The sequence below is a fragment of the Pipistrellus hanaki genome, assembly GCF_964339955.1.
Source record: "Pipistrellus hanaki genome assembly, chromosome: 1".
Lineage (NCBI taxonomy): Eukaryota > Metazoa > Chordata > Mammalia > Chiroptera > Vespertilionidae > Pipistrellus > Pipistrellus hanaki.
In genome coordinates, this window is record NC_140503.1 from 186,653,475 (window position 1) to 186,681,307 (window position 27,833).

At 40.2% G+C, this 27,833-nt stretch overlaps 1 protein-coding gene and 1 long non-coding RNA gene across 3 annotated transcripts in view; one reads left to right on the top strand and one right to left on the bottom strand.

Moving 5' to 3' along the window:
• Window positions 1-18,274, bottom strand: part of SLC30A9 (solute carrier family 30 member 9) — a 55,778-nt gene extending 37,504 nt beyond the window's left edge. For both annotated transcript variants that reach the window (XM_084900954.1, XM_084900953.1), the window contains exons 1-2: window positions 18,027-18,274; window positions 6,700-6,867 (exon numbers count right to left, since the gene is read on the bottom strand). In XM_084900954.1, the coding sequence (XP_084757080.1) occupies window positions 6,700-6,867; window positions 18,027-18,138 (280 nt within the window). In that variant the 5' untranslated portion in view covers window positions 18,139-18,274. The remainder of the gene's footprint in view (window positions 1-6,699; window positions 6,868-18,026) is intronic.
• Window positions 18,275-18,383: 109 nt separating this feature from the next.
• On the top strand, window positions 18,384-20,697 carry LOC311631231. The gene is made up of 3 exons (XR_014796521.1): window positions 18,384-18,419; window positions 19,032-19,195; window positions 20,608-20,697. It is a non-coding gene; the product is annotated as an uncharacterized lncRNA (long non-coding RNA).
• Window positions 20,698-27,833: the final 7,136 nt, after the last annotated feature.

The following is a 27,833-nucleotide window of genomic DNA, read 5'->3' on the forward strand; positions in this document are numbered from 1 at the left end:
CTCTTAAATATACAAATTATCTTTCAATCAAGCAATTACTTGCTGTCTACCTGATGGCTAACAAGATCTAATCTGGCCTGAGCTAATTCTGAAATATTGAGCCCAAAATAAATCCATCACAAATATATTTCTAATATAAGAAAATAAACTAACATTTTTATTCCAGTCAGCATAGAAGAAACTACTCATAGATTTCAATTTCAAGAATTGTGTATAGCGGGACCAACATTAAGTATTTTTTGCCTGAGTCTAAGTTCCCCTTAGAAGAGCATTATAACATAATCTACCTTTAATTATATATTATTTTATCCCTTGTTTCTTCTCCCATTCTGATGATCTAATAAATAGGTTTTCTGGAACTTAAGAACTCAGTACACTCTCTATTCCTTCATCCTTTAATATCAAAATTCTCAATCAATATTTACCCCAGCAGTTTTCCATCACCACAGAAAAAGAAATTACTAAAATTGCACAGTAAGAGTAGAAACCATAATGGTGGCATAGGTAAACACCTGAAATTGCTGTCTTGCACAACCACTTCAAAACTACAAGTAAAAGACAAAACGGACATCATCCAGAACTACAGGAAGGCTGGCTGAGTGGAAATTCTACAACTAGAAAAAAAGAGAAAAGTACACTGAGACTCAGAGGAGGTGTGGAAATAAAGTGCGGAGGTACAGAGGCACGCTAGTGGAAAGAGCTGGCAACTGAAGATGCGGTTGTCTTTTTCAATTGGGAGGGAGAAAGAAGCTCCTGACTGTGCTGAATGCCAGTTCTGGGCAAAACTCTGGAGACCCAGACTCATACAGGGAGAAACTGGACTGTCTGGCTTCGGGCAGAACTCGAGGGTACCTTTCTCTCAGAGGTGCTTGCAGAGATTACCGAGGGACACTGAGGCCTGGGAGCCTCTTAGTGCAGGGCTGAGGATCAGCCATAGCTGTTTGCTCCACCCTGATGATTCCCTGAGACCCCACCCCATCCAATTTACAACCCCATCCCAGCTGTGCACAGAGGCTTTTGCATATGAATGGCCTGGTCCTTTGCAATCTAAAATTACCTAACAAATTGCATCTGAGTCAGAGCCCCTGACCTTCCAAAAGAAGGCCTAAGGCCCCACAGCAGCTTACATTGCTTCACAGCTGGGCCTCAGCTGGGCACCTCCAAAACCCAAACAAAGAAAAGGAATCTGTAGATCTCTCTGTAGCTCCTGCTGGGTGGCCTCAGGCAAAAGTTAAATTAGCACCTCCTTAGAGATCCAAGAGCCAGTGTACCCAGTGGTCAGAATGGGACCATTAAGATTACAACTCCTCAGATCCATAAGGGGCACACTCAGGGGGCAGACTCAGTGAGTGCCAAAGCCCCACTGAGTCTTGCCTCATAAGGGTGTCTCCAGCACAGAAGTTCTCCCATTGAAGACACAGCTGATCCTCGCAGTCAATTGGCCTGGAGGTCAATTCATCCCAGTGAGACCAACAATTAAGGCTTAACTACAACAAGGCTGTACACACAGTCCACAAAGGAGTGCACCAAGAGTGTCCACCTCAAGTAATTAGGGAGGCTGAGCCACTGAGCCCTATAGGACACCTTAGCACACAAAGCCACTCTATCAACACAGGGAAGCAGTCAAAATGAGGCGACAAAGAAACAGGTTACAAATGACAGAAATGGTGGGAAGCAAACTACTGAATATAATGTTCAAAACCATAGTTATAAGGTTTTGCAAAAATTTTCTAGAAACTGCCGATAAATTTAGTGAGACCCTCGAGGATATGAAAAAGGACCAACTAGCTGAAACCGGTTTGGCTCAGCAGTAGAGCGTCGGTCTGCAGATTGAAAGGTCCCAGGTTCGATTCTGGTCAAGGGCATGTACCTTGGTTGCGGGCGGGCACATCCCCGGTAGGGGGTGTGCAAGAGGCAACTGGTCGATGTTTCTCTCTCATCGACGTTTCTAGCTCTCTACCTCTCTCCCTTCCTCTCTGTAAAAAATCAATAAAATGTTAAAAAAGAAAAAAAGAAAAAAAAAAAAAAGGACCAACTAGAAATTAAGCATAGACTGACTGAAATAAAGAATAATATATAGAGATCTAATAGCAGACTAGAAGATAGCAAGAATCAATTCAAAGATGTGAAATACAAAGAAGCAAAAAACACCCAACCAGAAAAGCAAAAAGAAAAAAAATCCAAAAATATGAAAAATCCTCCTCCCAGCGTAAGGAGCCTCTGGAACAACCTCAAGCATACCAACATCCGAATTATGGGGATGCCAGAAGAAGAGAGAGAGCAAGATATTGAAAACCTATTTAAAGGAATAATGACAGAAAACTTTCCCTACTTGGTGAAAGAAATAGACTTACAAGTCCAGGAAGCGCACAGAACCCCAAACAAGAGGAATCCAAAGAGGACCACACCAAGACACATCATAATTAAAATACCAAGGGCAAAATACAAAGAGAGAATATTAAAAGCAGCAAGAGAAAAGCAGTTAGTTACCTACAAGGGAGCACCCATAAGATTGTCAGCTTGATTTCTCAACAGAAACTATGCAGGCCAGACGGGAGTGGCTAAAAATATTCAAAGAGATGAACAGCAAGAACCTACAACCAAGATTACTCTACCCAGCAAATCTATCATTCAGAATTGAAGGTCAGATAAAGGGATTCACAGATAAGAAAAAGCTAAAGGAGTTCATCACCACCAAACCAGTATTATATGAAATGCTGAAAGGTATTCTCTAAGAAGAGGAGGAAGAAGAAAAAGATAAAGATAACAATTATGAACAACAACAAAGTGAATCTAAAACTCAAGTGAATAAAAAATCTGATGAACAGAATAAACTGATGAATATAATAGAATCAGGGGCATAGAAAGAGAATGGACTGACAATTCTTGGGGGGTGGGAAAAGACTGGACAAAAATCGTACACCTATGGATGAGGACAGTGGAGGGGGCAGGGTTAGGGCAGAGGATGGGGTGGGAACTGGGTGGAGGGGAGCAATGGGTGGGGGAAAAAGAGGAACAACTGTAATAATCTGAACAATAAAGATTTATTAAAAAAGAAGAAATAAGGAAGAAATACTTCATTAAAAATGAAAAATCTAAAAATAAAAATAAAATAAAATTGCACAGTAAGCCCAAAGGGGGTGTGACCCTTAGGGAAAAGGAAGGGAAAAAAAGACATTATTACATGAATACATGTTTCTCAAAGAATCTGTAAAACCTTCCCTTGTGAAAGACATTCAAAAGGGAAAGATTTTTGAAAGGTTTATTCTTCAAACATTCTTTTCTCCTGACACTGTACCCTCCTTGGATTTTCTCCTACCTCTCCAGGCTGCTCCTCCTAAAGTATTCTTTGCAAGCTCCTCTTCTTCCATTTGTCTCTACTCATTGGGGGTTTTGTACTAAGAGATTTTATCTCTTCATTTCAAACACTCCCTGCACTACCTCAAATATAACTATGACTTCAGTAACCACCTAGATATAGCTAACATCTTCTAAATCTGTATCTCCATGCTAGAATTCAAACACATTCATTTATTTACAAATATTTATTACATTCCTATGTGCAAACCACTGCTCTAGGCTCTAGGTTCCTGCTGTCATTGGGCTTGCAAACAAGTGGAAAGTGAGAAATAAGTAAATAAATAATGAAAATATCAGTCAGTAATAATTTACAATTTAAAAGAGAATTAAAATTAAAATAACATTAAAGACTGGTTGGTGGCTGCTTTAGACTGAGTGATTAAAGAATGATGTGCAGAGATGCCGTTTTAACTAGAATGTAATGACCAGCAGAGGTCAGCCATGTGAAATATACCTTGGAAAGAAAAAGCAACTAGAGCAAAGGCCCTATAAATGAGGAAAAAGCTTGGTTTTCTGAGAACCAGAAAGAGATGGTTTGGCTGAAACATAATGAGCAAGTAAGAGTGGAAGCAGGGAGCCCAGGGAAATGGTTATTGCAGTAATCCGGTCAAGAGATGATGATGTCTCACAGTGGACTAGTACAGGTACAGCTAGTTTTATTGTGCTTTGCTTTATTGCACTTCACAGATAATGAGTTCTCATCAACATGAACAAAAAGATTATAAGTCACTGCAGGCTTGGATGATGCTTAACATTTTTTAGCAATAAAGTATTTTTTAATTAAGGTGCAGACCTTTTTTAGGCATAATACCATTGTACACTTAATAGACTACATATAGTGTACACACATCTTTTATATGCACTGGGAAACCAACAAGTTTATAACTCACTTTACTGTAATTGCTTTACTGCAGTGGTTTGGACTGACCCCACAATATTTCTGAGGATTGTCTGTAGTATACCCAACTGCCTACTAGATATCTATTAAGATGTCTCAAGGGCACCTGCAATTTAGATGTCCAAAATTAAATCATCTTCTCAAAATATACTCCATCTAGCTTTGGTATTGCTAATTTTAGAAACTAATGAAATCACTACACAATTGCCCAATGCAGTAACCAGGTACTGACTTTTACTTGACCCCTTCCTTCATTCCCCAAAATTTAATCACCAAGCCCCAATTATTCAACTCCTAAATCTCCTGAGTTTATCTACTCCTTTAAAAGAATCATTGTATTAGCCTGGTCTAGACCCTTATTTGTATTACTGCCTCCTTTGCAATATGTTTTCCAGTCTGCAACTAGTTATCATTCTAAAACTTTAAATCTGGTCAAGTATTTCCTCTACTAAAAATACACCAGCCCTAACTGGTTTGGCTCAATGGACAGAGCATCGGGCCTGCAGACTGAAAGGTCCCAGGTATGATTCCAGTCAAGGGCATGTACCTTGGTTGCGTGCACATCCCCAGTGGGAGGTATGCAGGAGGCGGCTGATCTCATTGATGTTTCTAACTTTCTATCTCTCCCCCTTCCTCTCTGTAAAAAAATCAATAAAATATATATATTTTTAAAATACACCAATATTTTGAGCCTACGAAGTCCAAACTCCAGAACAAAACCCTGATCTGATTACTCTGTTTACCTGTTGAGTTTCATTCCTTGGACTTTTCAAAACTACCAACCCAACACCAGGATCCTCTACTCACAACTTCAATCACACTATATTACTTGTACTTGTTACCTTCTTTTCCACCACTCATCACACCAATACCTAATTAGATATCCTTCAGTTCCCCAATTAGGTATCATTTCCTTTGGAAACCTTTTCTAACCACTTGAGCTCAGGGGCCCTTCCCAGTATGTTCCTGCAGCACACAGTATTTCCCCTATCAAAGGACTTACTATACAGTATTATATTTCTTTGCTTAAATTTCTGTTTTAGCAATAGACTATAAACTCAAAGAGTGGTGCTCACTTGCTGCCATATGAAAAGTACTCAAGAAAAACTTCTTTTTTTTTTTTTTTAAATATATTTTATTGATTTTGTACAGAGAGAAAGGGAGAGAGATAGAGAAACATCGATGAGAGAGAGTCATCGATCAGCTGCCTCTTGCACACCCCCTACTGGGGATATGCCCGCAACCAAGGTACATGCCCTTGACCGGAACCTAACCCGGGACCCTTCAGTCCCCAAGCCGACGCTCTATCCATTGAGCCAAACCGGTCTCAGCAAGAAAAACTTCTTGAATAAAATAATAAATACGTGAATATAGGGTTTCTTTTTAATGCTGCACAGCTAATTAGACAGCCTGAACAAAATCTTTTCAAATGCATTGCTAAAGTAGCAAAAAGTTTTCTTAAGAGGGCAAAGCGAAGGAAAAACTGGGCCTCTAGAGAGCAAGTGAGCACACCAAAGCCAGTTTTTGCCTTAGTGATTCCTGTTGAACTTATACTTTTGAGCTTCTACAGAACTTCATGGCTACAAGGGGCATGCGAGACCAGAGAAGACGACTATTTCTGCTCAAGATGGAGACACTCAGAAAAAAGTGTCTGCTAACAGAAAACACTCAGGGGAAAAGCCACACACCTGTATAACGGTAAACTAAAAATAATACATATAGAAGGGAACAATGGGGAAACATGCCTGCCTTTACTTTCTTGTTACACAGCAAGGGAAAACTCCCCTGAAAACCCTAACAATAAACCAGCCCTCATGCAAATCTGCACTCAGAATTCATGCTACCAATGTGGTCTAAAAATGTAAAGCAGAGAATTTAATATGGTCCCAAGTTGAATTCTCAGTAGCTAAAAGGCAGAAACAAACTCTCAATACAGGACCACATCTTCAATCCAGAGACATCAAATAATTCCAAGATACAGAACTGCACAGAAAATGAACAACTCTTGGTTAAAAAACACAAAAATGGTATGAGTGAAAGCAAGAAACAGAGAAAAAAAAAATGTATTAATTAACAGAATAGAGGTAACTTAAGAGGTAATTAGTGAATTAGGCAGACCTAAAAAAAATAATTCAGAATAGAAATATAAAAATGACAAAAATAAAAATATAAAATTCAGAATAGAAAATATGGCAGACTTAGAGACATGGAAAGTAAAGCAAGATGTAACATATTTCTAATGAGAGTTCCAAAAGGAGGTAAGAGAAATGGAAAGAGACAACATTTGAAGGGACAGTGACAGAGAATTATAGAATTCCAGAACTGTATAAAAACATCAGTAAGATTTTTTTATAGTTAAGTTCTATCAAATATTCAAGAAACAAATATTCTCAAACAAACCATTCCAGTATATAGAATGACTTTAAAAGATTTATACATACCTGCTTCATCAAATGTTGGTATTTTTTCCACTTGAGGAGTTTTTGATCCCTGCCCTTCTTTCTGAACGTTCGTAGAGTACAACTTTACTTGACTCAGTGTAAAAAAGTATGAGTGACTACAGGGAACCAAGTTTGAAAAGCTTCCAAATGTCACCAAATTCTGCCATTCTAAAGGGAAAAAAAAAATTTTTAATTTCAAACAAACACAAGAATTTTTATACCCAATAAAACATGCCTACTATAATTAGAAGAACAGTTTTATAGAATAACAGTAAAACTTTCATATTCAAGATACCCAAATGTACAGTGCCAAACCACTCTCTCCACTGGTGGTGTTTCACTGACAACTAGATATGCAGGCATATCATTTTGTAAAGAAAAAGGTAAAGGATAATACTCCCATTTTTCTCTCATTTGTAAACTTAACCACATGGAAACCTTTAAAATATATTTTAAAAATTCATATTATTCAGCTATACTGAAATACTCATTTTATATGCTAGTTACATGTTAAAAAAAAAAAAAAAGGCATGTACTTTTCAAGATATAGAAATCTTGAGGTCAGAGGAGGTCAGGAGGGCTTCCTACTTAAAATGCCCATATGCCAAACTACTCAAAATTAGTGTTCCTTTCTACTAGCTGCATATTTATCCCTTTCATTTCATAATCAATGAGTGAGTTATGGGAATTTTAATTGAGGGAATGGAATATTAATTATGAAGCACTTCAGCTGCTGCATCTGGGTTGGTTATGGGCTTTAGAAGGCTGAAATACAAAAGGAACAAAGATTCCACACTTGCCATAAGTGGTAGAAAGCAAATCTGTCTATCTCTAGGCTCATGTGACCCTTCTCTTTTATTTATACGACTACTTAAAATTCTTCCTAAAAGAATTCAAACCTTGTCTAGTTATAACATGCCGGAAGCCAATTCCAGCATGTCATAATTTCAAGAGTTTCATCAAAAGGTTGATGGAACTTGAGGACTTAACAAGGGCTGAGTCAAATATGTTATCATCTGTTTGGAATGGCTAAAGGCATTTCCCCAAACCTGAAAAGGGATACATAAATTGTTTGCTGCCAGACACCTCACAGCATCTTAATCTACATGTTATTGCCTCCTGTTGGCCAAACACCTGAACAGCCGCAGGCAATTTCCCAGTCTGACAATGGACTCTGTAGACTAACCTTGACTTTTTTTTTTTTTTTAATAGTTTCTTTTTTATTTATTTATTTTTATTTATTTATTTATTTAATTTTTTTTACAGAGAGAAGAGAGGGATAGACAGCTAGAAACGTCGATGAGAGAGAAACATCGACCAGCTGCCTCTTGCACACCCCCTGCAATGTACAGGCCCTTGACCAGAATCGAACCTAGGATCTTTCAGTCCGCAGACCCACGCTCTACCACTGAGCCAAACCAGTTTTGGCAAACCCTGACTTTTGATGTGTATATCTCCACCTTGCCTTAGGACAAATTGTTTTAATAAAAAGCAAGGGGTCCTTAGACAAGGAGAACTTGGTTTCTTCAGCCAAGTTCCTCTGCTCCCACCCCCTAAATGCCTTTCAAAATTACATTTCGTTACTGGACTCTTTATTCATTTATGCACAGCCCCTTCTCCAGATTCCAGAACCCTTCTATATGCCAGATCAAGACCCACTGGCCATAAATGGTGCCCAACGTCCAGCAATAACATATATAAGGTGTCCCTAGAAAATGTACACACACACTTTAAATAACTTTTGTTAATCCTCACGCGAGGATATTTGTTCCATGATTTTTAGGGTGAGTAGGAGAGAAGGAAAGACAGAGAAACATTGTTCTGAGAGAAACCTACCAACTGGTTGCCTCCAACACAAGCCCTGACCTGGAAGGCAACCAGGGCCTGGGAGAGCCTAGGAACCTGCAACAGAGGTACATGCCTTTGACTGGAATTGAACCTGGGACCTTTTGGTCTGCAGGCTGATGCTTTATACACTGAGCCAAAACTACCTAGGGCCACTCTGAATAATTATAAACACAGTGTTTATTACAATACATTTCATTTTCAAAATTGAGCTATCAGTTGTTAAAGTGTGTATACATTTTTTTGGGGGGGACATCCTGTATTTTCTAAAGGTTTAGATGTATTAATTAAATTATATCATGAGATAATTGTTTTTCCAAAAGTAGCTGGTTAAGTATTTAAGAGTTAAGACTTATCTAAATTGCTGAAACCAGTTTGGCTCAGTGGTAGAGCGTCAGTCTGCGGACTGAAAGGTCCCGGGTTCGATTCCGGTCAAGGGCATGTACCTTGGTTGCGGGCACATTCCCAGTGTGCAAGAGGCAGCTGATCGATGACTCTCTCTCATAGATGTTTCTAACTCTCTATCCCTCTCCCTTCCTCTCTGTAAAAAATCAATAAAATATATTTTAAAAATCCAATGATTAAAAAAAAGAACTTATCTAAATGCATAATAATCATCTTACAAAATGTAAGATCAGAAGGCAGATATATGCCTTCTGAAATGAAAATAAGTATTTTCTTAATGGCTCAGAAAATTCATCAGGAACATAAAGTACTGTAAATGTTGAAGATAAATTTAAAAGCATAAGGGGCAGAGGCAGCATAAGTATTCATTTGTTTCAGGTTTGGAACTTATTTGCTTTAAAAACTTCTTGATGTCAATGTACTTTTTCATTTGGCAAATAACTGTTGAAGGCCCAGTATAGCTTTGGTCACTTGCCTCTATTTCTTAAAGGCTGAGAAAAGCAAATATAACAGTGTATCTTCTTGCACATTAAAATATGTAGGCTACAGGAAAATTAGTGAAGCAAAGGCTAAAGCAAACTCTCCCAAGAAACCCATCCTCCAGGAAAGCACCTTCACAGCAGGCCAATAGTGTTGCCTTGTCAGCCCTATTTGAAGTATCTCTTGTGATTATTACATAACAAAGACAATATGCCACAACACACACACACACACACACACACACACACACACACACACCCCGCACCCACTGATAAAATGATTTTATAGAGACTGAACTAAAGATGTTGAAAGAGGGATTACTCCACAGTTTAAAAATCCTTCTTTAGGAGATGACAATGTTTCCATGACTTGGTCCTTGGGGTTTTTTTTTTTCCTCCTTAGATTTTAAAACATTTTATTATAGACTTTAAAACATTTTATTATAGAAATTTTCAAACATATGCAAAGGTATAAAAAGCTGAACAATAAACATCCACATACTTAATGCCTACTTTCAATAAGTATCAACTCATAGTCAACCTTGTCTCATCTCTATATTAGTATCTCTTCACCTCCACATTAATTGATGCAAAACTCAGATATTAAAAAAACCTATAATAAAAGCATACTATGCTAATTAGGCCAGGCATCCTTCTGGAGGAAGCCGCAGCAGTGGTCTCGGCGGCAGGTGGGGAGTGGGGGGAGGCAGAGGTGGCCACCTATGCAGCAGCAGAAGCCAAGCCCCTTGCACAAATTTCATGCATTGGGTCTCTAGTTTCATTCATAAACATTTCAGGATGAATTCTTAGAAATAAGAACTTTTAACAGTAAAAACTAATAACAATTTCTTAATATCATCAATTTCCAAATTCCAGTTGTTATAGGTATTACAATTTTTGTGTGTGTGAACAGATCCTAACAAGGTATACATACTGTGACTGACAGATACCTTTTAAGTCTCTTTTAAGCTACAAGGTGTCTTTTTTTTTTTTTTAAGAGCAGTTTTTATATTGAAGAGACCAAGTTATTTGTCCTAAATTTTTGTCCTGGTAGTTTTCCAATCTAAATTTTGTTGATTTAATTCCCTGTATAGTTTATCATGTTCTATAAATTGATGGAACTAAAGGCTTTATCCAGCCCTGGTATCTCAGTTGGTTAAAGATCATCCTAATACACCAAGATTGCTGATTTGATCCCCGTCAGGGCACATACAGGAATCAACCAATAAATGCATAAATTAATGGAAAACAAATCCATCTTCCTCTACCTCTCTAATGATCAATAAAAGATAAAAAATAAAGGCTTTATCCAAATTCTGGTTCTTTTTATTACAACACTAGTTGTTTAGGTAGTGATGAGTTCTTTCATCAAAAGCCACATATTTGATTGTCTATCTGTGACAGTGTATGCTGTTGTTCAAAGCCTAGAACCATTAATTCATTAGATGGTTACAAAATAGTGAAAATTTAATTTTGTCACTTCTTTATTATTCATCAAATACTTCTACAAAGAGAACATTCCCTTCATTTATTTGGTTATTCAGCAGTATAGTTCATATAGGAAAATCAGGCTAAATACTTAACTCTTTCCCTTATTTTTTAGTTCTCAAAATAATGAGTTCATTACCATCCTACAGTAGTGACGATTAACTTGTGTGTGAGCATGTACTGTTATGATTTCATAGATATAGACATTATTTTATGTATTTCAATCCATTTTAGTCATTATCCTGATTAATGCTCAGACTGTCCCATTTTTGGCTAGTACTCTCTTCAAATTGACACCTGTGTCCTTTTGGCACTATCCTAGTAATCTTTGAGAGCTGCCTTGCCAGCTATTTTGAAAAGTCCTTAATTTTTAACTTCAGGAAAACTTCAGGTACCAGCACTTTGGACCCTGGCTTCTGTGGCTCGGTTGGTTGAGCACTGTTCCATGCACTGAAAAGCCACTGGTTCAATTCCGGGTCAGGGCACATATCCAGGTTGTGGGTTTGATTCCTGGTTGGGATGCATACAGGAGACATCCAATCGATGTTTTTCTCTCTCTCATCAATAAATTAAAAAATTTTGGCAGTAAAATTTTACAATATTAAAAAATTACACAAAACTTACAGAATGCATTACTACCTTTAACATTTTATATTCTAAAAAATACGAAGGACCACATTTGAGTCAATAAAGCAAATATACTAGTAACTAGAGGCCCTGTGCACAAAATTCGTGCACGGGGTGGGGTGAGTCCCTCAGCCCAACCTGCACCCTCTCCAATATGGGACTCCTCAAGGGATGTTCAACTGCCCAACCCACTGGGATCAGGTCTCAATGGGCAGTCGGACGTCTCTTACAATCCAGGACTGCTGGCTCCCAACTGCTTACCTGCCTGCCTTCCTGATTGCCCCTAATCGCTTCTGCCTGCCAGCCTGATCACCACCTAACCACTCCCATGCCAGCCTGACTGATGTCTAACTGCTCCCCTGCCAGTCTGTTTGCCCCCAACTACCCTCCTCTGCCTGCCTGGTCACCCCTAACTGCCCTCCCCTGAAGGATTGATCACCTCCAACTGCCCTTTCTTGCAGGTCTGGTCCCTTTCAACTGCCCTCCCTTGCAGGCCTGGTGCCTCCCAACTTGCCCTCCCCCTGCTGGCCATCTTGTATCCACATGCGGGCAGGATCTTTGACCACATGGGGGCAGCCATCTTGAGTGTTGGAGTGATGGTCAATCTGCATATTATTATTTTATTATTTAGGATAGAGGCCTGGTGCACGGGTGGGGGCGAGCTGGTTTGCCCTGCAGGGTGTCCTGGATCAGGTTGGGGGTTCCCTTGGGGCGTGGGGCAGCCTGGGCAAGGAGCCTTGACCGGGTAGCTCAAACCTAAAAGACTAGTGCTGATGTGGTTTTTCTCTAGAACAGAGTAAGTAATAGGAAATCTTTTATTTTTTTAAGTCAAGAATATGAGATGCTGGCAACTTCTCGCATTGCTTCTTGGCATGCATCTCAACTGCCTTTCTTAATTCTTGGTAATACTTGCTTTAAAAAAAGTAAAAACAGTAACAGGAAAGCTAGAGTCCCAGGCTAGCATATGTAATGAAACAGTCCATGCTGGCTACTTTCTAGCCCAGCACCCTGCGTATTTCTCGTATTTCTCGCACAACACTTACGTTTTCTCATTCCTAGAGTCTGCCCAATAAAGGTGAAAACTGTGTCTCTTGTTCAGCATTACACCATAGGAACTACAATGTCTAGCACCTCTTTATTGAATAATCCTTACTCACAAAAACTCTACGAAGAACGTACTAAGGTTACCCTCATTTTACAGTTATAAATCCGATCATTAACTTGAACTACACAGAATCATGCTGTCTGCCAAAACGGTCTCTTATAATTGTCAATGTTCCTATTCGTTATTTAAGGGAGGGAGTTCTGGAACAAAAGTTAAATTGTTAAAATCCCTACTCTACTTTTTTTATGGTAGTAAATATGAGCAATTTTAGGAATAAAATACAAAGCTTTAATTTCTATATTTTTATTTAAAAACTTACATGAATCTCAAATTTAAACAAAAGCATGTGTCTGTACATTTGATATGCGGTAAATACTTAAAGGAGCATCCTCTGACCTCAAATTTTAGTCAATATTTTTATAAATATTTAAAAAAAACAAGCCCTAGCTAGTTTGTCTCAGTGGACAGAGCGTCAACCTGTGGACTAAAGAGTCCCAGGTTTGATTCTGGTCAAGGGCACATGCCTGGGTTGTGGGCTTGATCCCCAGTAGGGGACTTGCAAGAGGCAGCCAATCAATGATTCTCTCTCATCATTGATGTTTCCATCTCTTTCCCTTTCCCTTCCTCTTTGAAATCAATAGATATATTTTTAAAAAAAGAAAAAGTTAAGTGTTTTATGGAAAGCCAAAGAAATTTAAAACAAAAAAGATATATTCACTGCCGGGACCGGTTTGGCTCAGTGGATAGAGCATCGGCCTGCGGACTGAAAGATCCCGGGTTCGATTCCAGTCAAGGGCATGTACCTTGATTGCGGGCGCATCCCCAGTGGGGGGTGTGCAAGAGGCAGCTGATCGATGATTCTCTCTCATCGATGTTTCTAACTCTCTATCCCTCTCTCTTCCTCTCTGTGAAAAATCAATAAAATATATATTTAAAATATATATATATATATATATATATATATATATATATATTCACTATAAAAATTAAGTAACATTTTATTATTTAAAAGTATGTTTATTGTAGATCATTTGAAAAACACAAAGCTAAATATTTTTCCTAGAGAAACTCAGTTAATATCACAGTATATTTTCTTACTATTTTTTTTTCTAATTTTACCTGAAAGTACAAAAGCATTTTTCCATGTCACTAAGTATTCTAAATTATTACTTTAAAAAAGGGTTGCATCTCTCTCTCTAAAAAAGGGTTGCATAGCCAAAACTGGTTTCGCTCAGTGGATAGAGAAATCCGTCGGTCTGCAGACTGAAAGGTCCCAGGTTCGATTCCAGTAAAGGACATGTACATTGGTTGTGGGCACATTCCCAATAGGGGGTGTGCAGGAGGCAGCTGGTTGATGATTCTCTCTCATCAACATTTCTAGCTCTCTATCCCTCTCCCTTCCTCCCTGTGGAAAATCAATAAAATATATATATATTTTTAAAAAGGGTTGCATATATCATCAGCCCATAATAAATTTGTTATATTTCAGTTTTTAATTACTTATAATTATGTTGCCTATTTATTACTATGAATAATGAACTTATGCACACATTTTAATATATGCCTGATTATTCCATTAAAGTAAATCCCTTTAAGTAGAATTACTGGGTCAGAAGTTATTATAAAAGTTTGTAATCTTTAAAGTTATTTTTATACAAAGAATAACTGACCTATAAAACACTGGTCAACTTATGTCCCAATCAGTAGTAAGAGAGTTCCTGCTTTCCTGGACTCTCAATATGAGGCATCATTATGAAAAACTTAGCCAACATAGACAGGCAATGAGGAGTAAACCCTTTAAACTTATATTTCTATGTGTATTAGTGAGTATAAAACATTCTTTGCATTTTTATTGGCCACTTGAACTCTTTATTCACTTCCTTTGCCCACTTTTCCACTGAAATGTACATTGGTTTATAAAAATTCTTTTTAAATTAGGGATATTAACTCTAACTGCATCCAATAAAGGAGTCACTGTTCATTGAACACTTGAAATGTGGTTACTCTAAACCAGGGTTCCTCAAACTTTTTAAAGTGGGGGCCAGATCACAGTCCCTCAGAGAGCTGGAGGGCCGGACTATATGAACTACTAATTCCTACTGTAACACCTTGGCTGCGCTCACTGCCCAAAAAACCTGGCGGGCAGGATCAGACTCCCCTGGGGGCTGCATGTGGCCCGCGGGCCGTAGTTTGAAGACCCCTGCTCTAAACTAAGATGTGCTGTAAGTGTAAGATACACACTGGACTTCAAAAATTTAGTACGAAAAGAGAAATTAGACCTAGCAGGTTTGGTTCAGTGGATATAGCGTCGGCCTGCAGACTGAAGGTTCTAGGTTAGATTCTGGTCAACGGCACATGCCTGTGTTGTGAGCTCGATCCCCAGTAGGGAGGCGTGCAGAAGGCGGCCCAATCAATGATTCCTTCTCATCATTGATGTTGCCATTTCTCTCTTCCTCTCTCTTCCTCTCTGAAAATCAATAAAAATATTTTTTAAAAGATAATGTAAAATATGTCAATAATTTTTATATTGATTACATGTTGAAATATTTTTAATATACTGGATAAAATATATTAAAGTTAATTTCATTTCTATTTTTTAAAATATGGCTATCAGATAACTGAAAAATATATACATGGCTCACTTATTTCTTTTGGACAGTACAGATCTCGTATATTGTTTCCCTTTCGCCTTTAAATATTTTCCATGTTAAGTTTGACAGATATTTCTCATTTTAAGTATGCAAATGAAGCAATTGTTTCCCTCAAGGTTTCCTCCTCTCTTTACCCTTCATAAATTCTTCCCAATCCCCTATTCTCCCACACAGGAATTTTATAAGCATAGACTAAACTTTATTTCTTGACAAAAAAGTATGTTTTTAGAATTTTTTCCCAAAAGTTCTTCAAATATTTTCTTCTTACACTTAAACAGTACTTTTTCTCAATGATTTTTAAGTTTTACCATAATTATAGTAGCCCTTTTAAAACAGTTTCAGTATGACTGAAACTAAATTTTCAGAAACAAGGTTATTTTAAAAACCCACTAAGTGTTTTTAAGTATGAAACATATTTTAATTTTTTAGTAATGAACATACCAAAGAACTCTGCCAAGTCATTCTGACTGGTGAGATAGGAAATTATTATTCATGTTTCCCAGATGATAAGAGAACATAATTTTTGACATGACAGTTACAGAGAATAGGATTACATGTTACACTATTTCAACTGCTTTTTAACCAATATATGAAGGGTAGTTTTGCCTAAATTCAACAGCCACTATAACTAATTTAAATGCAAAGTGCAAAAATTATGTGGTCAATAGCGGCAATGCTATAAAGTTTACTTGGGTATTTTTTGTTGTTAATCCTCATCCGGGGATATTTTTCCATGAACTTTTAGAAAGTGGAAGGGAGGGAGAGAGACAGAAAGAGAAACATCAGTGTAAGAAAGACACATGGACTGGTTGCCTCCTGCAGAAGCCTGGTGGGACTGAGCCTGCAACTGAGGTATGTACCCTTGACTGTAATCCAACCCTGGACACCTCAGTCTGTGGGCCAACATTCTATCCACTGAGCCAAACTTGCTGGGGGCTTATTTGGGTATTTTTAAAAAATATATATTTTATTGATTTTTTTTTTTTTTTAACAGAGAGAAAGGGGAAGGGATAGAGAGTTAGAAACATCAATGTGAGAGAAACATTGATCAGCTGCCTCTTGCAAACCCCCCACTTGGGATGTGCCCGCAACTAAGGTACATGCCCTTGACTGAAATCGAACCTGGGACCTTTCGGTCCGCAGACCGACACTCTATCCACTGAGCCAAACCAGTTAGGGCCTTACTTGGGTATTTTAAAGTGAGTATAACCAAATGATTCATTCTGGTCATAAGAGAATCAGGCATATTACCAATATAAAAAAAAATCAACAATTATACTATCCCATCACCACCAAAAAGCCTCAAGAACATTTCTGAAAATTTAAGAGCCTGTTTTTCCCTTTATTGCAAATAAAAAATACAAATGTATTATTTGTACAACATAGGCATTGCCAGAGCTTACAGTATACATTTGAATAACTTGACTACAACTTCTATTGCGAGGTCACAAGCATCCTACAAGTGTTTCAAACATGAATTTTTGAAAAATGTCCCTGCAAATACTCTTTGTATCCTCAAGAGGCTGGAGGACTAAGGATGGGTTTGGATCAGTCTCCCCCCTCACTGTTTCCATCACAATTTTCCAGTGTCACGCTGTGGCAGGCCAATCTAGGGCCAGAAGGCAGGCAAGCCTGATTAAAACTTACAGGCCCAAAACTATTTTGGAAGCTTTCGTACAATTTGAATTAGAAAAGAATGTTGAAGTAGAGGGATAAAAAAAAGAATTAAAAAATTAAAAAATTACAGCCTCGGTAGATACTTTTCCACCAAAAAGGTTGTTCAATGGAAAAATAAAAGATGGTTCTTTTGTTTTTTTCAGCCAAAATATTGGGCTCCATTCAATGCCTGTGAGATGGCCATACCCTCATAATTCAGAATGACTTATAAATGTCAAATAGCAACACACACACACACACACACACACACACACACCCGCCCCCGCGCGCCTTTATCCTTTTAGGAAATGTAAGAAAACAAGTTGGGAATAGGAGCAGGGCAAGAAAATCTACTCAGCTGCACTGAAGGTGAGTCGTTAGCTCAAAAGACCTGGGACTGCCGAGGCCGGTTTGGCTCAGTGGATAGAGCATCGGTCTGTGGACTGGGGGTCCCAGGTTCGATCCCGGTCAAGGGCATGTGCCTTGGTTGCGGGCACATCCCCGGTTGGGGGGGGGGGGGGGGAGTGCAGGAGGCAGCTGGTCGATGTTTTTCTATCATCGATGTTTCTGACTCTCTATCCCTCTCTCTTCCTCTCTGTAAAAAGTCAATAAAGTATATGTATGTGTGTGTGTGTGTGTGTGTGTGTAAAAGACCTGGGACTTGGAGGAATCAGCCATTCCCCACTGCCTAGGCGGGGGGAGAAGAGAGGGTGGTCACCTCCGGACCCGGCGATGTGCACTTCATGTCTGTTATGTACCAAGGGGGCGGCTTCAAGGTGGTGACCCTGTCCGCCAGCTCCTGCGAGACCTGCCCTGTCTGGGATCGTAGGTGACAGCAGGGTCACCACGGCCTGTCCGGAGCCCCCCTGGCGGCGGCGGGGGGACGGGGCGGGGGGGGGGGCGGAGGGGGCCGCAGGCCAAGCTGCAAAGGCGGAGCCCCGAAAGGATTCGGGGCCGGAGGAGGGGGCTCGCGGGCGCACTGCCCGCGGAGAGGCGCCGAGCCCGCCCAGCTCGGCCTGGCCCTGCAGCCCGGCCCCGCGGGACCGGCGGCCGGCGGGCCGCCACACTCACCGTGGAGCTCGCCGGAGCCGCGGGCCGCCGCCCCGCAGCGCAGACGGAGCCGGCACAGGGAGGACCAGCCCCGTCCGTGGGCCGCAGCGGCGGCGGCCAAGCCCGGCAACATCCTGGCGGGGCACAGGCCCCTACTCGGACCGCGTCTCCTGCCTCCGCGCCACCGCCGGCACCAACGGACTCCATAGACCGGGTACCTGCGAGGTACCAGCGAGCGACGACGCCTGCGCCGCCACTGGCGGCCTCGGTGACCCGGAAGTTCATGGACGTCATTTATGGGCGCCGGCGCGGAAGCACCGGAAGTGACGCCCGCGGAGCGCGAATCCAGAGATTCTGAGTCCCGGGACTTAGGCTGGGCCGGTGTGGGGAGGGCGTGGCTGCAGGTGAATTCTGGTGTGTATTCTTTTTTTTTTTTGTAAATGGACCTTATTGTTGAAAGTATTACAGATGTCCCCTTTTTTTACCCAGTGATCCCCTCCACCCTAGACCCGCCCCCCCTGGGGTGTATTCTTGTTGTCTTCCTCCGCACCTGCACGTTTACTCCTTGCCTTGAAATCATCGTGTATTTGTTTGCATCTTAACAGTCAAGATAGCCTTGAGAACTGAAACCGGTCTGGCTCAGTGGATAGAACTTCGGTCTGCAGACTGAAAGGTCCCGAGTTCGATTCCGGTCAGGGGCATGTACCGTGGTTATGGGCACATCCCTGGTGGGGAGTGTGCAGGAGACAGCTGGCTGATCGATGGTTCTCTTTAATTGATGTTTCTGGCTCTCTGTCCCTCTCTCTTCCTCTCTGTGAAAAATCAATAAAAAGATATTTTTTAAAAAGACATAAACATCACATGGGGAAACTACACTGCGTATAAAAAAAAAAAATTAAAAAAATTAAAAAAAAAAAAAAAAAACAGCCTTGGAGGCTTTTGCTTGCTTTCTTACTTCAGCCCCCCACCCTCCCACCCCCACCCTCCCGCCCTCCCGAACTCGAAACCCGGGCCATGTGTTGTTAGTGGGAAGAAACGTGGGAAGGAAGGACGCTGGTCTTCTGATTCCCTCTCGGTGCCTTCCCGGATGAGGCCAAAAGGAGGCCAACACGTCTTCAGTGCTGCCCGCACCGTTACCGGAGCGCAGCGTTCCTCGCCTGCGATACCTTTTTGTCCCCAGCACCACGAAGGCAAGTACCAACTTCGGAATCAGTGGCTTGGCCCCCCCCCCCCCCCCCTAACCTTTGACCCGCAGATTCTCGTCTGGAATACAGTAGAATAAGCATTTTAGAAATTGAGGTTTGTCTGCATAATCGAGATGTGCAGATATCAACACCAAGAATCAGTCTGGTCCCTGAAGGAGTCCGCACCTGCATTCGCCGCGGCGTGAACTGCGTTTATCTCTGACGTGCTGCTTCAGGTCTTAGCGCAAACTCAAGAGAGGCCTTCCTTGACCACCCACCCCTGCTGATTAGGCCTGGTTATGCACTGCCTTGTTGCCCTGTATACATTTCAAGACACTTATCCCTATGTGAAAGTATCTATTTTTAAAATATATATTTTATTGATTTTGTACAGAGAGGAAGGGAGAGAGATAGAGAGTCAGAAACATCGATGAGAGAGAGTCATCGATCAGCTGCCTCTTGCACACCCCCTACTGGGGATATGCCTGCAACCAAGGTACATGCCCTTGACAGGAATCGAACCCGGGTCCCTTCAGTCCCCAAGCCGACGCTCTATCCACTGAGCCAAACCGGTATCGGCAGAAAGTATCTATTTTTAATTTTTTTGCCTCAAAATAGAAAATAAAGTGTCGTGAATGCTGGAATCTTGTGTTTTGTACATGGCCGTTTCCCAGGGGCACAAATAATGTGTGGCACAAATAAATTGGTGGCATGGAAAGCACAGTAGTTTGTTTTCAAATTAATCTCAGCCACTTTATATTACTACACAATAGGTATTTCTAGGGGAAATAAATGAGCATATTCCTAATTTTAAAAGAATCAACCGTCTTACGCAGACTAAGTAAAGCCAAATTCATGAAGTCATAGTGATTAAATTACCACAAGATGGGTAAGCAAATTTAATTTCCTAAGGCAAACATAGTTTAAACATTATGTGGTCAAACATTTAAAAACGCTGTTCACCACCACATGTTCTTTCCTTTCGGGATCTCCCATACTCACTTCCTCTTGTTACCCATTGAGCTGGTCTCACCACACCTGTCAGGCTGGGTCAGGCAGACCCACTGGGCTATAAAACGAGATGCACTGCTCTTAGCACCATGGCAAGGTCCAGTTGGATGAGTTGCCTGGGCAGCCACAGTGTGGCCCACTGCTCCCCCAGACATGCTTGGGTCCCACTTTTATTTCTGGCTCCCGAGGAGGGCCTTCTCTGTTTGACCCTCAGAGATCCTGGCCCTGAGACTGGCTTCTGTTGTGAGATGAAATGTGCTAGGCCCCCACTTCTTATGTTGAAGTCTGAACTGCCAATCACGTCAGAATGTGACTGTATTTGGAGATGAGGGCTTTTAAGTGGTGATTATGTTAAAATGAGGTCATTAGAGTGAGTCCTAATCAAATTGGACTGGTATCCTTAGCAGCAGAGGAATTTGGACATACAAAGAAACACCAGGGATGTGCCCACACAGCGGGAAGACTTTGTAAAGGCACAGAGAGAGGGCATCCATCTATCGGGTCTAGTAATAATTAATGTCGTTTTTAAACATTCGTTTAAAATCTTGCTTGGCGTTGACTTGTATTGACATAACCTTCAAACACGTGGTATCTACAGAACGTGTGAAGTGCAATTAACAAGTTTTGCTTGAAAAAGTTTGTGTTTGGTTTGGTTTTGTTGCAAAACTAGGGCTAAGAAGATGGCGGATGAAGAGCATATTCGGCACTGCATGCTTTACGAGTTCCAATTATTGTAGGAAGAAAAGCAAGTGAGGCTGCAAAAAACATCTGTAGTGCTCTTGGTCAAGATGCAGTTAGCGCCAGAAAATGCCAGCATTGGTTTGAGAAATTTCGTGAGGGAAATTTTTCGTTAAATGACAAGAGTGGTCGAGGCCGTGTGTCCAATTTTGATCAAGAAGCTCTTCAAGCTCTTTTGGTGCAAAATCCTCAAATTATCCAACAAGAGCTTGCGACAACTTTAAACTGTTCACAAAAAACAATTTCCAATCAATTGCGTGCACTTGGCAAAGTCCAAAAGTTTGGAAAATGGGTTCCTCATGAGTTGACCGACAACAACCGTAATCAAAGAGTCACAATTCGCAGTTCGCTCCTCTCTCGTCAAAACCGTTTGCCGTTTTTAGAGCAAATTGTTACCGGAGATGAAGAATGGGTGCTGTATGTTAATTTGAAAAGGCGGCCTCAATGGTTGGACAAAAATGAGGCTCCGCAGCCCACGCCAAAACCTGACTTGCATGCGAAAAAAGTGATGTTGTGTGTTTGGTGGAATTTTAAAGGAATTCTTCATTATAAACTTTTACCATCTAACCAAACCATTACAAGTGCAGTGTATAGTGCCCAATTGGAAAGGTTAGCCCAAGCTTTAAGAGAAAAAGAACCCGCACTGATTAATCGGAAGGGCGTAATTCTTCACCACGATAATGCACGACCACATACTGCAAGAATCACTGCTGAAAAACTGCGCCAGTTGGAATGGAAAGTTCTCCCTCAACCTGCATATTCTCCTGATATTGCCCCTTCCGATTACCATTTGTTTCGTTCTTTGCAAAACTTTCTTCTTGGAAAAAAATTTAATAATGAAGAATGCCTCAAAAATGCATTGACCGAATTTTTTGCATCAAAATCACAAGAATTTTACAACAGAGGGATTAAAATGCTTCCTGAGCATTGGGCACAAGTAGTAGAAAACAACGGCAACTATATTGTTGATTAAATTTTGTTGTATTGTTTAAATAAATTCGATTTAAAAAAAGTATTAGAAAACGACATTAATTATTACTAGACCTAATACAAGTCCAGGAGAGAGGCCTCATCAGAACCAAATTTGCCACACCTTGATCTTGGACTTTCAGCCTCCAGAACTGTAAGAAAATACATTTTCTGCTGTTGAAAACACCCAGTCTGTTGGTATTTTTGTTATGGTAAGCCAAGCAAATTAATAGACATTATCACTAGCCTTTGTTATTTTCTTTTACTACTAATACTAATAAAAATAAAAGTTAACCTTTATTACATATAAAAAAAATGCTGTTCCATATTCATAATCTCAAATATCTGAATATTACTATTAAGATAGACTTTAACAGAAATTCAACTTTATTATATAAAATACATAAGGGCTTAATTCTTAATTTTATGGCAACTATGTAAATATCACTAACCTTTGCTATAATGCTATTTAAATGTTTTAAATTCTTAAAAATAGCCCCTGGTTTAAACTATCATTTTCATCAAACTGATAAAAGAGTCTATTGTGTACTATAGAATTTTAATTTTTTTGATATATCTTTTATTGATTTTTTACAGAGAGAAAGAAAGAGGGATAGACAGAAACATCGATGAGAGAGAAACATCGATCAGCTACCTCCTGCGCACCCCGCACTGGGAATGTGCCCACACCCAAGATACATGCCCTTGACCTGAATCGAACCCAGGACCTTTCAGTCCACAGGCTGAGGCTCTATCCACTGAGCCAAACCGGTCTAGGCGAATTTTAATTTTTGTTTATATACATTTTCTGGTCATTCTTTTAGAGTAGGGGTGTCGAACTCAATCAGAGAAGGGGCCAAAATCTAAAATCCAGCCTAAATCGCGGGCCGAATGGTTTACTGAACAGTCATAAACTGACAATGTCATAAACTGACAGCGGAGTGCAGTGATGACAGCGCGGTGCAGGCCACATTGCAAGGCCTGGCGGGCTGGATTTGGCCCGCGGGCCTTGTGTTTGACATGTGTTTTAGAGGAATATTCATCCCTTCTGTGACATATTTTTTACGGGGTTGTTAAAATAATACAGCTGCATGATATGTAAAATGTTGGTGCACAGTACATTTTTACCCTCCTTTATTTCTTACCTTCCTTTCCCCAGATATAGTTGGGCTATAACTTGACTTAAACACTGTATTAATTTTTATAAACCCCCAGAAACCTTGAGTTGACAAATAAGTTTGCAGAATAAAATGGATTTTGCTTTTTTATCTTGTTTAACCCTCGCAATGCTATATCACATAATAAGGTATCCATAGACTAGGATTAAAATACTTCTGCAGTTGTTTTTGTGCTTATACTTATATTGTCATCATATGCTTTGTTCTGCTGGGCAGTCTTCAAAATTTCCCCTAGTGCTGAAAATTGAGGCAATTTCAGTTTTAGAGTTCGTTAGAGGGATTTCCTTTGACCCTAAATTCTTTGAAAAGTCCCATCCTTACCAAGAGACTGCTTTAAATGCTCCACTTGAGACACATTTGGCAGTTGCCTAAATGTATATACAGGTAAGATTCCAGCATCATGAGGCTTATTTTCTATTGGAAGAGACAAAATTTTACAATAAACATGTAGATCATTCTTAAATAATGATATTCATAGTAATAGTATTGATCATTTATTAATTGCCACATCCTCTATTATCTCATTCTTGACACTTTAGCAAGTTATAGATGAAGAAAGGCAAAAAGATCTTGCCCTTTACCACTATGCTTCTAAGTCAGTGGGTTTTGTCCTTTGAAAGAAAATAAGAGGTCTTTCAAAAGATGTGAATGGCAATGTGGTCTTTCATTGTTTTCTAAAATATAGATAAAAAAAGAGCATTTCCCCAGATTTTTTTATACCATTTATGTGTGATCAACATATTAAATTATGTTCATTTTGTGAGGATTTGTAATATAAATAGATGCCTAAATATAGGTAACTATTAAGTCAGATAGATGAAAATAGAAGTAGGAGAGAGGTGAATTGTCAGTTGATTAATACCATACACCAGAATGCCTGCAAGAAATCAAAAGTATATTTAAAAAATAAAGGCAATGTCCACCAGCTTCTACCAAATATGTGTGTATTCTATATATATACTAGAGGCCTGGTGCATGAAAATTCATGTACTGGAGCAGGGGCTCCTCAGCCCTGCCCTCCCTTTCCTCAGTCCAGGAGCCTCAGTGGCGGGAGGCGATCTGGAGGTCAGGGGAAGGTGACGCCCCATTACACCTCTGCTGCTGCCACTGCCAGCAACACAAGCCTCAGGGGGCTCTTGGAAGCCAGGCAGCTGCCATCCGAGGCTTGCCTGAACCTCAGGCCAGCCCTGGGCGGCAGCTGGGAAGGCTGAGTGCCTGGTGGACTTCAGAGGTAAGCACATGGGCCCGGCCTTGCCATGCACCTACTGCCCCCGCGGGGCTGTGGGGACTGGGTGCCACCATCTTTGAGGGCGGGGCAGTCAATTAGCTTATTCCCTCCTTATTGGCTGTGGGCACCATCACCTTTGTGATGGTGTGAGGGTCAATTAGCATATTCCCCTCTTTATTAGATAGGATATAAAAGCCTAATATGCAAAGTGTCCCCTCAGAAGTTCAACCAACTGGGAGTTGAATCGCTCGCTATGACATGTGTTAACCACCAGGGGGCAGTGTAAAATGAAGGGAGGCCATGGCTGGCAGCTAGCAGCTGCTAGGTACCTTACCTGTGCATGGATTTCATATACTGTGTCGCTAGTATTTATACACATACATACATATATATGTAAAAATACACACACTCACACATATATGTATGCAAATGCACATGTATTACATATATATTAATTGATTTCAGACAGGAAGGGAGAGGGAGAGACAGAAACATCAATGATGTGAGAGAATCATTGATTGGCTGCCTCCTGCACGCCCCCTACTGGAGATTGAGCCTGCAACCCGGGCATGTGCCTTTACCAGGAATCCAACCATGACCTCCTGGTTCATAGGTTGATGCTCAACCACTGAGCCATGCTGGCCAGACAGTGTATGTATTTATATATTTTTTAAATTCCTAAATCTTTACACATGCATCTTAATGCTAACAGTTTTTCCCATCCACCAGCTCTGTCCATGTCTAAAGCCAGTTCCCCAGTTCAGAATCACTGCTGGGAATCAAGGAGAGAGAAATAGATGGTAATATCCATCATCCTAAAAAAAAAAAAAAAAAGTTTTTATTGATTTTAGAGAGAAACATTGATTGACTGCCTCCCACACCCCTGACTAAGGGTTGAACTGGTGACCTAAGGATTGAACTGGTAACAGTCAACTAACTGAGACACACTGGCCAGGAGTTCCTCTTCTTTTTGCCTCAAATATCTATACAAGTGGGATAGGACAGGCCTAGATTCTTGCTCTATTTTATTTTCAACCCATCTTCCAAATACTTCCACAGCATGGACATCTTCCTTAGAGTTTCATTGTTCCCCCTAACTGTAGTGCACTTTCTCCTGACACCTCTAACATTCCTTGTCGTTGGGTAGTTTGCTAGAAAACTTTCATCTGACATGTATCAAATTTCTGTGAAAAGTTTACACCAAAAATCCAGGCCTTTATTTTATAGCTTGATTTTTTTTAAATTAAAAAATAGGTTGGCCCTAACCGGTTTGGCTCAGTGGATAGAGCGTCGGCCTGTGGACTGAGAGATCCCAGGTCCGATTCCGGTTAGGGGCATGTACCTTGGTTGGGGGGCACATCCTCAGTGGGGGGCGTGCAGGAGGCAGCTGGTCGATGTTTCTCTCTTATGGATGTTTTCTAGCTCTTTATCTCCCTTTCTCTCTGTAAAAAAATCAATAAAATATATCTTTAAAATAGTAAAAAATAGGTTAAATTGAATTGATTCTGATATTAATTTTGGCTATATTTACTTCTGGACCCAATCAGCTACAGAGAAATTGAGACATGGGGGTGAGTAGGAAGAGAGGGAAGAAGCCTATCCCTGCCTTGTTTTCAATTCAGAAAGAGTCAGCTTTGGAGAAGGGATGCCAAAGCATCGTTTGTAACAAGCTGAATATATGCCCTTGAAAGCTGAGGCCAGCACGACACCCATGAAATAGTAAACAAGCTTGACTGTGGTTTTGGCTTATTTACAATAATGAGTAAATCAATTGAAGAATTTCAAATTTCTCTTTTTACTTAAACAGAAGTAGGCTATTAAGAGCCATAAGACTTTCCAAAGAATTTGGGGTAAATGGAAGAATTTAACAAATAAAAAAGAATGAAACACAAAAGAAAATCTTAAAATAAGCAGCAAAAGAACAATTACTTAACCCACATGGCTGTGACAAATGGAAGGCCAGAGTACAAAAACATAATTACTCATTAACTTGCACTGTAGCATCTGCTACATGTTATTTCAGCAACTGAATTGCACAGTAATGACAGAATTCTAAACTTAAGTAATAATTTAGCAGTCATTCCTGTTCCATGCTTGAAAACAATTTTTTTTAAAAATATATTTTATTGATTTTGTACAGAGAGGAAGGGAGAGAGATAGAGAGCTAGAAACATCGATGAGAGAGAGTCATCGATCAGCTGCCTCTTGCACACCCCCTACCGGGGATATGCCCGCAACCAAGGTACATGCCCTTGACAGGAATCGAACCCGGGTCCCTTCAGTCCCCAAGCTGACGCTCTATCCATTGAGCCAAACCGGTCTCGGCTGAAAACAATTTTTTTAATTGAAAAAGTGGTTAAATAGTATCACGACTAGTCATAGAATCTAATACTGTATACATTCAAACTGGCCAGCAGCTGCTCACTGACCCAGCTGTTGAAGACAGTGGTTTTTATGGCAACAAGTGAGCAGTTCTTAGATGGTTCAATATTTTACACCCCGCTATTTTTTCCCTAATAATGGGCTTGTTCTCTTGTTTCTTTTCCATAAGTAAAGAAAGCATCTAATTATTTAGTCCCTGCAGCCCCAGCCAAGAAATACAATCTGTGATGGAAACTACTCCAAACAATGGGTTTTGGCTATTTATGAGGATGTCAAAAGAGAAAATATGCAACTGCGAAAGCTTAGAACCAAGGTCAGAAAGGAAGACATACAAATTTGAAAGCAGACAGTTTGTACAACAGTTGCTATTGAAGACAAATTCTGGATTGAACAAAGTTTTTTTACTAAATTCAGATATCCTTATCTGGAATCTACTTACCGGTATTTATTATTTACTTATTTAAAATATTTTTAAATGATTTGTGATAGAGAGAAGGGAGATGGAGAGAAACATTGATATAAGAGAGAAACAGCAATCGATCAGCTGCCTCCTGCCTGGCAATCTTTCAGTGGGTGGGATGATGCCCAACCAATTGGCCAGTGCTGGAACTTTTCCTTAAAGGATAGAACTCTGTGCCAGTGAAGGACATTTAAATTTTGTGGCTGCCCAGCATATTTTGAACGTACTTCCAATACTGTGTACTTTACTGCAGAAAAAGGGAGAAAAAAAATTCTCTTAACAGGTCAAACGTTTCTCTTTTGCTCAGAAATTTAACGTGTGGGTTTTCCTCCCCAAGGTAGGTGTTTGGAATTTTCTTTCCCAGGATCCTTTGCAGCTAGGGCCCACAGATGTGACAGAGGCTCTAACTAAGCATTAAAAAGGCTTCAAACTGAAAGAAAAAATGGGAAAAGCAAGGCACCTCATGGAATAGATCCTAGCCAGGGAAGAATTGTAAGGCACAGATATATCCAGTTTTCAGAGGTAATAGGGGCAGAAGTCCAGGAGAGTGTCCCCACAATAATGATGACTATCTCCAATAGAAACTGCAGGAAGAAACTGTATCTTTGCTCTAGCCCGTTTGGCTCAATGGATGGAGCAGTGATCCTACCTGGCTGTCTTCTTTAATCCTTTACCGCC